The 13,503-nt window shown below is 39.1% G+C and overlaps 1 protein-coding gene across 2 annotated transcripts in view; it reads right to left on the bottom strand.

Annotated features, from left to right (window-relative positions):
- Positions 1-9,776, bottom strand: part of cdk5rap2 (CDK5 regulatory subunit associated protein 2) — a 33,617-nt gene extending 23,841 nt beyond the window's left edge. The window contains exons 1-9 of one of the 2 annotated variants that reach the window (XM_020634631.3): positions 9,618-9,776; positions 5,419-5,474; positions 4,010-4,071; positions 3,205-3,315; positions 2,627-2,703; positions 2,363-2,486; positions 1,899-2,065; positions 1,655-1,802; positions 1,479-1,532 (exon numbers count right to left, since the gene is read on the bottom strand). In XM_020634631.3, the coding sequence (XP_020490287.2) occupies positions 1,479-1,532; positions 1,655-1,802; positions 1,899-2,065; positions 2,363-2,486; positions 2,627-2,703; positions 3,205-3,315; positions 4,010-4,071; positions 5,419-5,474; positions 9,618-9,670 (852 nt within the window). In that variant the 5' untranslated portion in view covers positions 9,671-9,776. Of the gene's footprint in view, positions 1-1,478; positions 1,533-1,654; positions 1,803-1,898; positions 2,066-2,362; positions 2,487-2,626; positions 2,704-3,204; positions 3,316-4,009; positions 4,072-5,418; positions 5,475-8,584; positions 8,605-9,617 lie in introns of those variants that run through there. The other variant, XM_065965369.1, reaches the window with a different exon arrangement.
- Positions 9,777-13,503: the final 3,727 nt, after the last annotated feature.

A 13,503-nucleotide genomic window follows, 5' to 3' on the forward strand; every position in this document is an offset into this window, starting at 1 on the left:
CTAGAAGGGAGGGACCATCTGGCTTGTTATTAGTGGACACGGCACAGTTCAAAAGCCAGCATCCTTAATGGTTTAGGGATCTATTAGTGCACATGGCATAACTTGCACATTTGTGAAGGCACCAATAATGTCCAACGATAAACACAGGTTTTTAGAGCAACATATGCTCCCAAATAGATACATTCTTTTTCAGGGAAGGCCTTGCAGCAAGACAATGCCAAACCACATGCTGGACAACATTGGTGCCCAGCAAAGCAGCCTCACCGGCCTGTACAAAAAAACATGTTCAGAAAAAGGCTAAATCCATCCTGTCAGTCAGTGCTCACCCCCTTCACTTTGAATTTCAGTTACTTCTTTCTGGTTCTCGGTTCAGATTTCCTTAAATCCAACAGATACAGGCACTCTTTTGCCCCCGCTGCCATTTCCCTCCTTAAATCAATTCAGGGAAGGAGATAGTTGTGTTGGTAATGCTGTTGGTACCAATGATGCTGATGATATTGTTGTAGTTCAGTTTGTATCTCACTTTGGCTATGTTGCTTTTGTATGTTTCTTTTGTAAACATTGTCAGCAGTTACTCTTACATGTATGTAGGCTATGTTGGAATGTGCACTTTTGAATCTTATTACCACTAATGAATATTTAACAGTGACCTGTTTATATTCTTCTTTACGCAGCACTTTATTCTGTGTGTAATAGAAGCTGCTAAGATCATCAATCAAGGATAACTGTCATTTCACCAAGTCTGCTTTATTCAGTGCCTCTTACATTTGACCATGTTGGCTTTGTCAATGTATTTTGACTTTTGTCTTTTTTTCTGTACTGTTATGCCTTGCCCCAAAACAGCATTTAAAATTGCAATATTTTGCCTGGCATACAGTAAAATAATATATTGAATCATACCCTACAGCCCTACTTCAAACTCACTTATACTCTGTGTAGTAATCAGGATGTAAGCTTCTTATTGTCAAAAGACCAGATATAACCACAACAAACAACAGAGTACCCAGCATCACTACTTTACTGAAACAGGAAGCAAACATAAAACCTCACCTGGAGGCACACAGAGGAAAAAGGCAAGCCATAAAACATGCCATAGAACATTTCCTGTGCTTGAACAGAACAACATTGAAAGTCGTCTGAAGTCATAAGTGCCTGCTGTGTGTGCACCGCAAAGAACATAGCCTGTGTGCATCATCAGCCTGTGAGTGTTTGAATGACTTGACACATTAGTGCACCGTTCAATGAGCTGGCTTTTGGTTTGAGGCTAGTCTGCTGCTGAAAACAAAAACAAAAAAATAATGACGTAACAATGATTGACGTAAAAAATATTCAAGTTGTCAGAATAAAAAAAAAAATGGCTACGTGGAAGTAATTGGAAAAAAAAATGAGTCTACGTACTCAGCCTGAAGCCTTGCAATGTTTTGTATTCATTTTAAGACACCAAACAAAGAGAAAAACAGAAATCCTGAAACACCAACCTGATGATCTGGAGCGGCTTGGTCATTCTCTTTTTGTAGCTTGTTCCTTAGTGCCTGGAAAAAGGATAGTCAAAGGTCACTCAAATGTCTTTTCATATTGCAAGTAGTGCTGGAAATATTTTTTTTTGCTACATCTTCATAAAATAGATATCTTAAGTGACATGTGAAGGACATACCTCGAGCTCCTGATCTTTCTGGGTGATGAGATCAGACAGCTGTTTGACATAGTCGGCTGATGGAGCATCTCTCTCTTGCTCAGCAATTTTCTTCTGCTGGATGACAGCTTCCTGGTTCTTTACAGTGTTTGTGAGCTGCTCGATGATACTGGAGTGAGTAAATAAAATAAAAAGAGCATTGGAAATGTTAGGACCTCAGGGCAGGTAAAAACTGAAAACACATGAATGTGTCTCATGTTCCTACTTGTCTTTCTCCTGCAGGGCTTGCTGCAGGTCTTGAGATGGGCTGGCGACGGGGGTAAAGGTGCTTGGTGGACCTCGGAGCTGCCTCTCCATGTTGATATTCTTAAGCTTCTCCTGCTCAGCGATAGCTGCCATCTTCTCAACCTCTTCCTCTGCTGTTCGCAGACACTGACGTGAGGCAAAAAGGACATGTGAGACAACTACCTAAGCAACTGTTCCAAATCCAAATATGACTATTATGACTGTCATTATTTTATTGTACTGCATACCAGATAAATATTCCATAAAAAGGAACGTAATTATCAGATTTTTTAAGAGCAAGAGACAGAACTTTACAGGAGATGAAACAGAAAGTTACTGGGCTCATAGAGTTTTGAAAACCTGTGTGGAGTAACAAGAATTTGGAGAGTATCTTTTGTTTATGTAAACACAACTAATGAAAAAACTAGAAAACCTTTGACTTACCTCTTCTAGGTCAGCTATCCTCTTGCTGAATGCATCACGTAATGCGCCCATGTCTCTCTGAGCTTGCTCTCTCACACGCTGAGGTTCTCCTGATTCCCGACCCGCCAGACTCTCCAACGCTTTCCTGGAGAAAATTTAGTTATGTGCTATTTAACCTCATTGTCAATAAGGATCTTGGTTTGTGCCAGAAATCTTAACGTGACACCAAACGAGAATTTTACAAATACTATAACTCTGAAATGTGGGACTGTCTGTGATACTCACGATGCAGACACGAGAAGCTCCTGTTTCTCTGCCAGCTCTCTCTTCATTGACTCCAACTCTACCTTCAGCTCAATGTTCTACAAACAGACCACATTAAGTTCACTATAGCACAAATTACATATCTGGAGTAACCACAAAGTCACTGGCAAAAACAATGAGAAAGAGATTATTAGAGTATGTTTTTTGACAACTGTATTGTTAATATGTGACTAATTGAATCTTAGGCTTTTCTTGGGACGTGTGCCCAAAGATAACATTCTTTTATGGCACCCCGTTTTTCATGATGGAAAACAAAAGCCAAGCAGCCCTAATGAGACCAAGAGATTCCATTACTCTTACATCTTACTCAGAAAAGGGGAAAAAAAGAACAATGAAAAGGCGAGACAGCTGTTTAGAGATCATGATTTTGGTTGAATAAGATCCAGCTGTTGGCTGAAGCTGTGATCTTTGTGATCTCAGTAAGTCCCGGTAGGAAACGCTGAGTCTCATGTAGTATTAGAACACTGAAGGGTCCAAATAAATGTACGGCATAGACATGGAGGCCAAGAGAAATGTTGTAACTAAAGATAATACAATACCGTTTTGAAAATGTCCTCAGTGGAGTCGTCACATTTCTGCTGCATGCGCTCCTCCATGAAGTAAATGCGCAGCTTCAGGTTGAAGTTCTCTTTCTTCAGAGCTGTGATTTGCTGCAAATGATTGAGAAAAGATTTTATTACACAGGATAATAATTTAAAAAAAAACTAACATTTGAATTACGTCTAGCCTCTGATTACATTCACTTGACTTGAGTTCAATGAAAACTGAAAACTGCAGTTTGTCTCTGGGAAAACCAGGACAACGTGTTTATATAACTGAAAAGGAGCATGTGTATGGTTAAAATGAAGGGAGGCCTTCATGCTTGTGTGTGAAGTAGACTGTGCATCATTGTGCTGCAGGCTCACAGCGTCATACATCTGGTAATGGGGGGTTGGGTAGATGTCAAAGGGAGGAGGTAGAAGTCTGGAGTCTCCAAAAAAAAAAAAAAAAACTAATCATGCAGCCAGGCGGTCAGCATGAGCCAAAAAGATTTGAGCAAGCATTCCACACAAATGCTGAAATATAGACTTCAGGCTATCTATCCTCCTACACACACACCTCATCACTAAATCTCCATAAATGGTCAGTGAGGCTTGGTTTTTGTCAAACTGAGGATAAGGTTTAATAAATTTTAATAGTGTTGGGCTAAACTTCATTACATGATCTCATACTCAAAAGCTCTGTGTTTCAGTTTATTAAGAATTAATTTAATTACTGAACAAAATGATCATGGTTTGGCTTCCAAAAGACACTACATAACTGATCACGATTGAAATTTAAGAATCATCACATTCTTTGACTCACGTTCTCATAGTCCTTCATTGTGAGGGCTTTGATTGGGGACATCTTCTCAGGGAAGGATGGAGCTGTAAAACAAAAAAGTGATTCACTCATTTTACTCAAAAATCTCAACAGAGCAGATGATCTTTCCCTCCTAACAAGAACGACTCCCTGCTTTCAAGAATCTGTTCATCTTGGAGACAGAAAGAGAAAGCAGTCATGTTTGTCACTGCAAAGGCATCAGAGGTGAGAAGGTTTCTGGCGCGCTTCCCTGTTCAGACCGGTCCAAAGCTGCCTACACACACAGCTGATCATGTAACACTCGTCAACAAAATATTTCACAACTCCGACTCCTGATTCATAGTTTGACAGCGTTATGAGAAGTGCTCCATCGCCTGTCAAGCTTGTTTACTTACCTTCTCTCCTTCAAAATCAGAGTTATTGCTTTTGTACTTGTGGTGTTTAGACTATACTGACGTACTTAATGTGAACATAAACCAAAAGCAATAAAGATTAGATGCCTTGACTTAATTATCTTAAATCTTTTATCTAGTTGACATACAATTGAGGAGAACATAGAGGCAAACAAAAGTGAGGGTTAGGTAGCAAACAGCTGCAGGAGCTGCTGTCATCACGGGGTTGAATTATACCAGTTTCATCTAATCGCTACAATTAAAGCATAATTCTGTTTGTTTTTTGCATGCATGATCAGTTTGATTTTGATCAATTTGTATTTTGATCATTGGCTTCATCATAGATCTAAAGATATTACGGAGAGATAAGCTTAAATAGGTTTCATTTTCTTATCCAGGCATGAGAGTTGTGGCAGCACAACTCATAAGAGTAAGACAACTGAAACAAACATATCTTATGCGCTACAGGCACCATTAAGGTTGGATATAAACTAAAATATTTGCTACTCCTGTCAATATGATACACAAGTTTTAGCATGTGTATCCAAATTATCATTTCTTTGTTCTGTGGAATAGAAACATGATGTTTGTTGTAGATTGTATTACATAACACATTGCTTCTATTCTTCTCTGATATTAAACATTTCGGATATTAGAATAACTTTACATTTGAACATGACTACTGTCACAATAATGCAACTTGCTTAGATGACTTTTGTCCACATGATCTACTTGACAAACAGCCACAGATGCTGACCTATGTCTATAATTGTTTACTGCTTGCATTTGTTGTTCTAGCCCTGCGTATATTGTTGGCACACCACAAGAGCCTGACAATAAATAACAAAGAGGATTAGCTAATTAACAACATCCAGCTAATCCCTCATCACAGCTTTGGAGACACAACTGTGGGAGGTCACAGCAACGATTCAGCAGTGGTGTTAATTAATACACAGGGGAAGGGATCCAACCTGAGCATGAAGAAACAGAAGCAGAAGAGACAGCAATAAGAAGTCTTACCTGTCATGCTGTCTGTTGAAAAATCTCCAGCATTTATGGAGTCCGGCAGTCTGCAGCTGGGGAAAAAAGCATTTTGTTAGCAACAAAATATATAGAAAAGGGATCCAGTTCTATTGTATTGAACTAAGCCAGTTCAAATTTCTAGTACCACTGGAACCAAAGCAAACTCTGCCCTCTGTCTTTGCTCGTCCTACACACATATACTGATTTTCATAGCATGAACAACACAAATGTGCCGTGTTTATGTATTACTCACGCTGGCCAGATCCACTGAGCCTGAAGAACGCTCCATAAATAGCTTAAGAATGACTCTCTGCTTCATTTACATCCACTCAGGCAGAAAGACTGTCAGTGTGTGTGTGTGTGTGTGTGTGTGTGTGTGTGCGTGTGTGTGTGTGTGTGTGTGCGTGTGTGCGTGCGTGCGTGCGTGCATGCGTGTGGGACCATGTGCCAGTGGCAGCCTAGCTCTCATGTTCAGACAGACAGGAGGAGAGAGAAACAGAGAGAGCAGTGCATGGGGAGGGCTTGCTTTCGTTGACAAGTGGACTACTGTGGCCACTGATCAGCAAAGCATCACACAGAGATGGGACAGAGGTGGCACTCACAGACACTACACAATGCACCAAACATCAGCATCACACATCTGGATCATACCAATAATATAAAAGGGACCGGGGTTACACTAACACTTGCATATGTAGTAAAGCTGTTGACTAAGCTTAACAGCAAATTTCTCATGACAGATGTGACTTAAGAGGGGGAATTAATGCATGAAAAACATGAACTACTTGCTCCAAGCTCTTGTGAACCTTGACCCTTGTGTCTGATGCTATATATTTTTCAGCATTGCGTAACAACCTCCCATACTTCCTCAGGCAGTGGAAGCACAGCCACTCTGGATGCTTCTCTGTATTTTTCTCAATAAAGATCAAGCACGAAACACTTAGTATTTCATTTCTACATAATAATTAATATTGTATTATCTAGTAGATAAATCTCAGCAGAGTATGCTCTAATTTATGATGATAAGGGATGGGACAAAATATCATGTTGCAAAATATCATGAGATACATTTATCGTATCGCTGGTGCCAATTATCTATATATGCTGTATATTTTTTTATATGGTGCTCGACACAAATGTTCCTGATCATTTTACTCAGCACTTCATGACTCTTCATGGTGGCACTTATGACATTAAAGAAGATTACAAGAACCAAAGTTAATTGGCCGAATAAGAAAACCACAGCAGGATAATGTCTGAGAGTGGTGAAAAGAAGTAAAGAGATGAAACTGACACCAAATTGTGGTGAATTAATGCATTAATCCTGCTTTGTAATTTGTAATGCACATTTTGTATCCTTCAGTTAAACAAACCATATCAAATATAATGATGTATCATTATATGATTGTCTTGCAATATATCAATTACCGCAGAATCACTGTATTGTGATACTATCATTATTGTGGACCACATACTGTGTGTATTGTATCATATAAGTTGTAAGTTACTCTGTGATTTCCAACCCATAATTGAGACATTATAAAACGATAAAGTAATACTGGAGGAGGAGGTCCATACAAAAGTTATTACTGGGCATTTTTTGTTGTTTTTCATATCACTTGAGATTTTTTTCAAACACCAACATTTATATCTGAGCTACACAATTAACAAAACATACTGTAATCGAACTGAAAATATGGCCAAGCACCATCTAATCCCAAAAGCTGCAATTTCATTCAAATGTACATTTGTGACAAAACCGCTGAATGACTTAAAGAAGTTCTGTAGTGATGCACTCACTGGTGTATAAATCTCGTCCTTCCAGTGTATGAAAACAAGTTTATTTGGTCCAAAGCCAATACAGATGTTATCTAATCATGATTTGAATACTTTTGTGTGTGAAAATAAAAATTGTTATGCAGCAATCCTCATTCCTACTTATCTTTAATCCTCTACCAAATAAACATGTGGTTTTTTTTTATATTGTGAAGCCATAAAAGTCTTTGGTGATTTATATTTCGGTAAAATGTAATTACTATTTTAAATTAGATGAGATAGAGAATATGACTCTCCATTCATTTCTCAGTAACATTTGATTTCCATGCTCTCTGTGATCCTGGGAGCTCTGAACATTTTTGCTTGACATACACTTCAATTATATCTTCCACAGGCTTTACCAAAGAAAAAACACTGCTCTTCCCCAACTTTATTTTGCTCAGACAGCCATCACTACAAAGTTAACCTACATGAAGCAAAATAACAGTTCTCTGCAGAAAGAAGCTCTAAAATAAAACCACTCTCTCAACAATGATTTGTTGAAATTAGCTTACACTCACTGGCAGAAATGAACAACAAAAAAAGATTATTACATGTCACTGTGAGGATTTTAAAATAAGGCCATGAAGAGTATGAGCAAAGAGACTACAATGATCCTCCACAAAACACTAAAAGTCAGTGAAAATGTGTTGACAACTGTTGCATCACTGAGGTTTCACATGCCAAGCAACCCCTTCCTGTGTTAATAGCGACGAAGCACTTGAAAACAAGAGACGTGATAAGAAGAACACGTTACACAACAATTGAAACATTTCCCATAGAAACAAACACAAATTAACCTCTTGTAAAAACAGACGAATTCATAACAAAATCTGTGTCGGTGATATTCACACTGTTTTTTTTTTTTTTTACAATGCTGCATAGTTACCCCTCCAGCACAGTGGAAACAATGTTAAGAGTCTGTAAACAGTGACTTCCTCTTTTCTTCTCATTTTGTTCAGCTGCTCGTCACAAATATGAAAACAGCTCAGCTCACATGAATACCTCGAATAGGAATACATACAATACAGCAAATACTTCAGCAACTTAAGAGCGTGCAATGTCATCGTTTTGAAACTATAAACAGTCAACTGCATCAGGTTTCAGAATTACCCAAGAAGTAATACACACCAAACATATCAGCTATCGTCTTCCATTACTGAGGCACGCTTACCACCTGTATGACAGCCCTAATGCAGACAGAACACAGCTGAGCCAAGTAGTTGAAGAACAAGGAGACAACAAAACGAAAACAAATGATGCTAAACTCACTTCCCAGTTGAGTACAATGAAGCTACAAACTAGAAAAGCACTAAAGAGTAGAGCTAACAATGTGCAGTTCACCTACCACATTCAAATACTTTCACTTCTTGGAGGGCACAAGGGGGAAAAAAAAAACCATGTTAACTCCACATTATGCTCCACATTGTGCAGGGAGACGTCGCTTCTTCAGTCGGTCTGAAGCCCGCTGAAAGCTGGCTCTGATAATTTCCGCTTTCTTTCTCTCACTGAATGACAGGTCAACAAGCCAACCTACCGACCGCAGTGATATCACAGCAACATCCAATGAGCTGAATATGATTTATAACGGAATCTGCGTGACCTTCTTTCTTTCTTTCTTTCTTTATGCATCGATGAGTCCACTGGCCCCCTTTTTTTTTAGTCTGGCAGTGAAGAGTGAGGTCATTTTGGTTTTAGTCCCCCAAACTTAAAGACTTAATCTTAAATCTGTGGATCAACTCAAACTGGCATCACTTAAGATGATTCTTCTCTGTGTTGCTGAGTTTATAAAAAAAAAGCACAGGTTGAGCACAAAATGAACGCACAGTACCATGCATTGGCACATTATTATTATTATTATTATAAAGATTGCTTATGTAGGTAGAATATGATTCTGTAGTCAAAGGGCGACACATCTATAAGACGTTAACTAACAACAAGGGAATGTTAGTTTTACACAAATAAATGAAGCATTAAAAAATGATATATACATGGCCAGCTACTTTAAAAAATGATATATACATATCCAGCTACATGTTATTTGAACAATATGTTGGATGGATAAGTCTGAACATTCAAATGTCAATGACCTACTAACCTACCACAGGAAAAGTAAGCAAGAATTATATCTTATATTACTTTTCACGTCACTTAAACTATTCATATATGTTAATGCATTGTTTAGTTAGCGAATGGTGGTACAGTGAATAGATATAAATTAAGCTTTTAACATCATAACAAGTAAAGTACTGTGTGTTGATCCAGGCAGTAGTCAGTGTCAGAGTGGTGCTGGATAAATGCTGGAGTCGGATTAGTGTTGCGGCTCTAACGTACGAGCTAGCTGTAGCTCACTAGCCCGTTAGTGGTTTTTTTTTTTTTACCTTCCGTTGATGTCCACGGGCAGCGTCAAATCGTCCCCCACGACGGAGTCCATGATAATAATCAGGCTATTCTATGTTCTCACTAAATTAAAATACATTTCGCTGTCTAGACGTTGTGTAAACTTCTCCAAGACGGAATTCAAAATAGTCCAAGCTACCGCCATCGCGATAGGGTAAACGTCACCATTGTGCACGTTGAAAACTGATGATGCCTTCAGGGACGTGCGGGAAACATTTGAACTTTGGTGCAGTAACCTCGCGGTAAATGCCTTAAAAAAAAAATTCTTGTGACTTTGTAAAGTCACGATAGCACAGTGTTTGTTGTATGGTTATTTTTTTAGCCAAGTCTCTGTGCTTCTTAAGTATGATGCCTCCGTATGAGTTTATTCTTTAAAAAAATTCGAGTATGTCAAATGCAGCACACAACTGGGTGGATACTGCAACAAAGCGATTGGCCAAAACAACTATTTTAGGGAGGTACATAGAAACTTAAAAATAGGATATATCCAGAGTCTTCTCTTTCTTTCTCTTTCTTTCTCTCTCTCTTTCTCTCTCTCTCTCTTTTCGCCTACTTGAGTGATTTTTTGACTGAAACTTAATCAGTGTCATTTCTTGTTTGCGTCCTAGGTAATTAAAGGATTGGCATACACGTAATTCGCATGGATTTCGAAAGTGTGGTGGGTGTGTTGCATTTTTAGTTTATTGCTTTAGGGGACTAATGAATACGTTTAGGCATTTAGTCTGCAGTAATATTAGGGTACTTCTATCCCAGAGTGTTATCACCATTCCCTAAATTCATGAACGGACGTCTATAGGCAACGTTTCCACATGTATCCACACAGCAGCGGCGACATCTAGAGTTGCATCCCCATATTTCAGCCAGTTATACAGTTAAGTAGTCTACTAGGTCATTTTGAGACAGGCAAAAGGCTAGTGTGATGCACCAAGGTCTAATTAAAACATGGGATAATACTTTTTATAAAAGGGATCATGTTAGTATTAGGCTTTTAACCAGGTCTAACGTTCAATGTATAGTTCAGTATGAAGACTGCAGACTACAGCACTGATTACATAGGCCTAAATCTATTTCAAAAATTGACCATCAAAATGTTGAGATTCGGAATGCATACATAAAACGACTTGACGAGTGTAACTCAATTTCCAGCTTAAAATACAACATTTAATAAAGTTGTAATTAAACATATTTAAATATGTAAAAGCTTATAGTGATTTTGTTAGTATATCAAAGGATTGGGGTATTTGTAGGCTATTTGTTCTTTTTTCTCTTTTACAGTGTTTGTATTTGAAGCTGTAACTACCACGTGAAATAATTTAATAAAAAAAATAAAAAATTCCAGCTGTTTTTGCAGGAAATGATGCATGGTTTAACATTGTTTCAAAATTGGGTTTAATTGCAAAAACCTAATATAGTGGTGTGATATGAACATGTTTTGAAAAGCTAATTTTGTAGGATAAATGACCAAATTGGAAAAATCCAAACTTTCAATCTGGATAATATTAATAAATGTAGTTTTTAAAAACTATTTACAAATTATTGAAAGCTCATTCAGAGCATCAGAAGACACACAACTTCATAGACTATTTGAAAGAGTGCAATGGACTTATTATTATTGAATGAAATCCTTTTAATGAGATAGCTTGACATTTTGAGGTGGAGGTCTAAGGTTGAATGAATGGGATGTAACTTTCTTCAGTATTGCACATGTGGAAGGGATGATGGCCTTCGAGCAGGGGCTGCATTTGGGGTCAGCAGCTGCTGATTTGTGGTTTTAGTTGGTGGTAGATGTTGACAAAAAGCAGATGTTGGAGTTAGGGGCGTGAGCTGCAGCTGTCAGCCACAATACTCACGTGGAGGCGGATGCACATTGCGGGCAGAGGCTTGCTTTGCAGACATTGAAGGGCTTAAATATTACACAGGTCGAAGAACAGGCTGATGGTTCTGATAGAGGCTCCAAGTGCAGTCGGTGACGAGAAGGTCTGGAAATGGGGGCACGTGGAGACAGTCCCTCTTTTTTTCTATATGACGACGGAGATGAGGGATGGCTGTTCATGTTTCATTGAGGTCTGAGTTGGAGGCATGGGTTGTAGTTGTCAGCAACAAACTGCAAGTGGAGGCCTCTGGCTGCTGACAGAGGATTGAGTTGGAGGCACTGGAAGCAGCTTTCTTTAACATTACGTAGGTGGAGGTAGACAATAACTGCTTGCTGAAGGTATAGAGGCTTTTCTTGATTTTCTTGTAGAGGTTGTAGGTGGCGGCTGCAGCTAAAGTCTGCTCGCTGAGGTTTGCGGTGATGCCTTGTGCGGCATCTGAAAAGCAGATGCTTTTCGGCGTAGGATGCAGTTTGAAACTTGCTGTAGTATAGTATAATATCATCAATCTTGAGGTGGAGTCTGACGGTTGCTGGCAGAGTCTTGAGTCTAAGCATTTTAGGTAGCTGTCTTTTATTTTGTGAAGATGAATGTCAAGGCTGTCATTTTTTTGGCAGAGGCTGCAGCTGGATTCTGAAGCTGAAGGTTGAGGGCAGATAGTGTTCCTTAGTGCTGCAGTTGTTGGCCACATTTTTCAAGAAGAGGTTGAAAACTTATTGTACATGTTGTATGACAGCTGCAGACGATGGTGGCAAAATAAGGTCATTTGCAGACACTTCAGTTTAAGTTGGTGGCTGCAAGTATATAGAAGTGTCAGCAGCAGGAGGTGTGGGCTCAAGCTTTGAGTCACAAAACCGGTAGTTCTAGTTTGCAAGCAGAGACTTGGGTTCAAGGCATTTTTTCTTTTCTTTTTTTTTTTTTGCAGAGGGTGCAGGTTGAGATGCTTTGTAGCTGACAGCAACAATCTTCAGGTGGAGGTAGTGGCAGAAGGTCGCTGGCAGAGGCTTAAGTCAGAGATATATGAGGTAGCTGTCTTTCATATCCTGCAGGGGAAGGCTGGCCCCGCAGGTTTTTGGTAGAGGAGGTCATATTGGCAGCTTGGAGTCGATGCAGATGCAGATGGCTCTTGCTATTGCAGAGGTTTGAGGTGGAGGGAAAGGTTGTTGCTATCAGCAACAATCTGCATAATGAGGCAGATATTTCAGGATGCTGAAAACTGCGGTTTGCGCGCAGATGCTTGAAGGCATTGATGGCAGCTGCCTTTCATATTGTGCAGATGGAGGGAAGGCTGCTGCTTTTTAGCTTTCTGCTTACATGGCAGTGGATAAAGATTCTTGGCAGAGATGGAAGGTGGAATCAGTAGCATGTATTGCTATGTAAGGCAGCGGAAAGAGACAGTTGCTGCTGTTGTGTTGCAGAGGTCTGAGTGGAAGGTGAACACTTTAATGGGCACTGCCATAGTTTACTTGAGCAAGGCGTCAATCCCCAAAACTGATCAGAGCGCTTGTCTGGGTGCAGCTCCCTCATTTCTTCATTGATGGATGCTAATAGGGTCCAGTTTGTTTATGTGTGTGCGTTGGGCTTATGGTATGCATCACATTTCAATAATAACAAAGTGAAAACAATTGAATTCCACACTGGGGGATTAATAAGTATATCTTCTTCTTCTTTTATTTTAATCATGTAGACCCACTTCTCCAAAGTAGTGATTTAACACCACCAAGTGGAATGTATACTATATTGCAGGTGTCAACACAAACATTTGAACCTCAGGTTCTGCCCTCTTTGTCCAGCTTTAACTATTTATCTAAAAGTTTACTCAAAATCAGATTTGGATTTAGTCTCACAGAAATACAAACAACATAGTCTAGTGTTTGTTTCCTTTCTCTTTTTTTGCTCAAAATGCTTTACAAAGAAGAATTGTCTTCCCTGCAAATACTCCCACATTTGTATGTGAGCATATGAGAGATGGATTCCTTCAGTTTATGGACTTGGA

This window comes from Labrus bergylta, chromosome 17 (genome assembly GCF_963930695.1).
Source record: "Labrus bergylta chromosome 17, fLabBer1.1, whole genome shotgun sequence".
NCBI lineage: Eukaryota > Metazoa > Chordata > Actinopteri > Labriformes > Labridae > Labrus > Labrus bergylta.